This window comes from Clupea harengus, chromosome 2, assembly GCF_900700415.2.
Source record: "Clupea harengus chromosome 2, Ch_v2.0.2, whole genome shotgun sequence".
Taxonomy (NCBI): domain Eukaryota; kingdom Metazoa; phylum Chordata; class Actinopteri; order Clupeiformes; family Clupeidae; genus Clupea; species Clupea harengus.
In genome coordinates this window covers 24,578,260-24,583,259 of record NC_045153.1, presented here as the reverse complement: position 1 = coordinate 24,583,259, position 5,000 = coordinate 24,578,260, and the positions used below count along the sequence as shown (strand labels likewise).

The window sequence follows — 5,000 nt, the reverse complement described above, 5'->3', positions numbered from 1 at the left end:
CAAAGACGTGTTTATGTACGCATGGTTTTTGTGTCTTTTATTGACACCCCCCCCTCCAGCTGTCGGCTATAACCCACGTGTGTGTGTGAACTGTGAACCCATTCCTTCACACATAAACCCTGGCTCCACTAAAGGCAGGCTTAAAGAGCACTAAGAGCTCCATGGCCCAGTGTGCCCACCAGCACACACCCCCCTCTACATATGCCTCTTCTGGGACCCTCATCTCCATTCCTCTCCATATGGACAGGGCACCAGTCGCACACAAAAGCATCCTTTCCACAGGTGCTGGGGGGGCGGCTGGGGTCCGCGGCGGAGGGCCCGGTGTTATTGTTTCAGCCTAAACGGCCAAAACAACGGAGGTATCAGTTGCAAGAGCAACAATGGCACGGCCTCATTTGTATGCAAGGTGATGTCCCGCACAGCTTTGTCAAGACAAAAAAAACCCATGTAAGAGGCCTTTCTACTTGGGAAGGGGAAGGGGAAAGGAAAGAGAGAGAGACAGAGAGAGAGGAACCGAGGGAGGGAGGGAGAAGGAGAGAGAGAGAGAGAGACGGAGCTCTCTGTGCAGACTACAGTGAGGAGGAGGAGATAGCAGACAGTTATTCCTAGAGCTTCTTTTTATTTCTAAAAAAACGTGTGAGCAGGATGGTGATAAAAGAAAGGAGAGCCGCAGGGCCATGGGTTAAGACACACACACACACACACACACACATATTTCATTGTTTAGTCTACTTCACACACACACACATCGCACACACACTCATACAATGATTCATATGGGCTTGACTGCCTAGGGGCTCAAATGACAAGAGACATTGGGGTTTGCTCAATATTGTTCTAAAGCAACCGAGAGAGAGAGATGAGAACAGAAAGCAAAAGAAAGGAAAAAGATAGAGTGTGAGAGACTAGGGAAGAAAAAGAGAGGAAAACGCATTTGTTACTGAGAAATAGCTTGTATGTTTGCTTGTGTGTGTGTGTGTGTGTCTGTGTGTGTGTGTGTGTCTGTGTGTGTGTGTGTGTGTCTGTGTGTGTGTGTGTGCCTGGCACATAACCAGCTGCCTGGCACATGCCGTCTGCACTCCCCTCACATGACTGTGACAGAACTGGAGCATGGCTTCAAACGCCACGCCGATACCCCCCATGAACTGGGCCTCTCCTCTCCTGTCCCTGGTGCCCCACTCCGCACTACTCCTGCACCCGCGCCTCAGTACTCCAGGATCCAGCGTTGTGCCTGGGACTGTGCCTGTGCTGTGCCCATGCTTGCCGGCGGTGTGGTTGACTTGCGAGAAGTTGCCTCACCACAGGATGCCAGGGCTCATGGTGAAACCAGTGTTCACCTGAGTTTCCTGCCCCAGGTAGATATTGGAATGCCAAACTTGCTTTGACAGGTCTCTTGCCTAATAGGAATTCTCTGACAAGACACTCTTTTTTTTTTTTTTTTTTCCTTTTTTAGCAATCGGCTGCATTTTTGACATGCGTCATAACCCTACCTCAACTCAGTTTGCACGGTCTGAGACCGCTAACTATGGGGAGACAGTACAACACATACAGACTAGGGCAGCATTCTAAGAATCCGAGCAGGCAGGCCGCAGACATACCCTTGTCCTTGGGAAAACTTTGGGAATTTTGCAGAGCTGGGAGTCCTTTAGCGTATGGCGCAGTGTGAGAGAGATGTACAACATACTCAGTCAAACGAACATCACACTCAGAGCAAAAAAACAGTATAATGTGGCTAGTCGCTGACAATGCTAAATACTATGTCTGATGGAGAGAGATGGACAAAAGGCAGACGAGACAAAAGCAGCAATATGATCTGGACTCTGGACTTCTTCTTGTGGTGCACCAGACAAAAAGCACACATGGCTGAGAAATCCCAGCCGTAAGAATAGACAGGCGTTACCCAAGGCATAAGTGAATCAATCCAAATATTAGTTTAGGGGGTGGCTGGTGAAGACCAGAGACATTTAACTGGGAGAAGGAAGCAGACTTGGCTCAGATCATATGGACAGGCAGAGGCTTCTCTCAGGTCACTATGGAGACCTCTCTGGGGATGAGGCGCATGGGAGCAGTAAACAGGCAGGTGGACATGGTGTCTGCACACACACACACACACACACACACACACACACACACACACACGCACATACACACACACATGCCTGAAGCGGGGGGGGGGATTAATTCCTACAGAAAGCACAGCAGACAGCAGCACCAACATCTCTGGAGTCAGTTTAATGATACATAGCCTCTACTGAAAGCATGAGCACAGAGGAAGGGAGGCATGACAAGGAAGGGGGTGAGAGGGGGTGGGGACAGGGAGATAAGGGTGTGTGGGTGTGGGTGTGTGTGTGTGTGTGTGTGCTGGTGAGGATTTGTGCCGCAGTGCTAGATATCATCAGTGAACCTGCCTGCTGCCGAAGACAGGAACACACAGAAGAAGACTGGAGGAGGAATGAAGGGACAGAACACACAAGAGAAAGAAAAAGAGAGAGAGACAATGAGAATGACTGACACTGACACACACACTCACACACACACACACACAATCAATCACATGCCCACAGACACACACACACACACACATACACACAATCAATCACACACACACAGACACACAAACACGCATGCACACACACACACACACACACACACACACACACACACACACACACACACACACACACACATACACACAATCAATCACATGCCCACAGACACACAAAACCAACAGCAACACACAAATACACCGTTTCTTTTGGACTGCTATTTTTAAACCACTAAATGTTAACTCCATAATCCACAACGCATGAACTACATAATTAGCCTATATCAGGTGGGGGGTGCAGCGGAACCAGCCCTCATGGCTTTTCGACATAAAGCTCCTATAACACAGCATTAGCATGCTGAGCACATGCATAATTGTCTGGGATTTGTGTATTAGTATTCCCTGACCGTGAACGTGACCCAAAATCCAGATGTAATGACTGCCACTTAAAGGCTCCCGAGAGTCAAGCCCACTCTGAAGCCCTGGTCACCTCCTCTAAGTCACAGTGATGAAGAGGTCATGGGTGCTCACAGCAGGATGACCCTCCACCCCAATATCACAACTGAAGTCACACTTCCAGGTGTGTGTTTGTGAGAGTGACTGTCTAGACTAGTAGCCTGTGCCATGATGTCAACCGGGGATACCATCATGCCATTGGCTCCAGTTCTACAGGAGATGGAGCTGGAGATATGGTGGCTCTGAAGTGGAGGAGGGGGAATTCCGCTATCTTCTCTACCATAGAGTCACGTGGTGGTAATGGTGGTGGAGAGGGTGCGTCACAGACAACAAGTCCAGCTCAACAAGTGACGCCTCTTTGGTTAGTCGGGGAATCCAGAGGCGTGAATGGATCGCTCCCCCAGCCACCGACAGCCGACCCACAGCCCCCCACGCCGGTCCCCTGTCTCTGCTCCGCTCCCTGAAACGTGTCCTAAGCCATTTAAAGACTTAGAGGCCTCATGACCGCACAAAGGGGCTTTTCAAAGATCACATGTGGCACAAACCAAGCCACCCCCCGGGGGACAGCCGCCCAGGCAGCGCCCGCTCGCACACGTCTGCTCATGGTACAAGCTCCACTCACCCCCCTGCCCCCCGCCCACCCCCTCTCTACGGTTTACATGAGCTGAAATCAATAGTGATTAGCATGCCAGACAGCCTTCATTAATATCACAGAGCGACCCATCAAATCTGAAATCAATCTCATGGAGAAAGCCGTGTCGTGTCCCCGTGTGATCAATACGACGAGTCTCGCTGTGTATAGAGGGCAGTAACTATAGCTGAGCAGGCTTTTAATCAGTGGGTGATCTGTCTTCATAGTGGGAGCGCTACTGATAGCATTTCTGTTTGTAGTACTATGCCACAGTTGGTAGCATTTGTGTTCTAATGTATCAGGAAATCTAATTGCATGGAGGGCTGGTATTTGTACGTGTTAAGTCTTTGTTGTACGTCTGTGTGTGTGGGTGTGTGTGCTACCGTAGCGTGGAGTGCCTCCCGGCTCTGGATATGCTGTTGCCGCCGATGGAGGAAGGCAGGTTGCCTCCGTGCAGGTCCTCGATGGAGCGGCTCCAGGGCTTGGGCTTGTCGGCCATGCCGTCTGTGCCATTCTCCAGGGCATTCTCACCATCAAACCTGAGGGGGCAACCAGGGGGCCGAGGGAGGGGAGGAAGAGTCAACACAGAAGCACAGGGCATCTACAGATATGCTGCATGGATGTCTGCTTTAAAGCGGCCGCTAACAGTGCAGACAGTGACAAGGGCCACAGTAATGATATGTATGGGATGAATTCAAGGGCCACAGTAATGATATGTATGGGATGAATTCCCACTGAAATTCAGGGGCCGGTGCAAAGTCAGTGGCGGCACCAGATGGTATAGGCTTTTTACAGCCTTCATGGTACAGTGGTCTTTAACTGAAAAGGGCAGGTTGCTGATGTACCCGGAACAATGTGCTCAAAAGGCAAACATTCCTTCACGCAAACCACCTCTTAAAGCGTCGACACACCAATAAAAAAACATGGTTGGCCTGTAAATAACATCTTTACAGTGCAGGCAGGGGGTGGGGGGCAGGCCAGGGAGAGTGAGGAAAAGAGAGAGGGAGAGAGAGAGAGAGAGAGAGAGAGAGAGAGAGAGAGAGGGAGAGAGAGGGTGGGGGGAGAGACGGAGAGAGAGAGAGAGAGAGAGAGGGAAAGAGAGGGAGAGAGAGGGGGGGAGAGAGGGGGAGAGAGAGAAGGGAGAGAGGAACGGCTCTGGGTCCTGAATGGGAATCTTGTGACTTGAGTCATGCCGTCTATGAATAGCAGTGTGTAGCATGTAGCGTCCTGGAAATTCCAGCACCAGGAGTGACTCGACGTCTCCGACTCGGAGCGCGGGGGCCGCGCCGTGCCGGGCCAGGCAGGGCAGATGCATCACTGATTAGTGGCAGAAAGGGCCCCATTGTGCCGCACTGTCAGCGCGGCGTG

The 5,000-nt window shown here is 51.0% G+C and overlaps 1 protein-coding gene across 2 annotated transcripts in view; it reads right to left on the bottom strand.

Moving 5' to 3' along the window:
* Positions 1-5,000, bottom strand: part of fmnl2a (formin-like 2a) — a 59,988-nt gene that overhangs the window by 23,850 nt on the left and 31,138 nt on the right. For both annotated transcript variants that reach the window (XM_031557928.2, XM_031557923.2), the window contains exon 6: positions 4,016-4,171. In XM_031557928.2, coding sequence (XP_031413788.1) covers positions 4,016-4,171 — 156 coding nt within the window. The remainder of the gene's footprint in view (positions 1-4,015; positions 4,172-5,000) is intronic.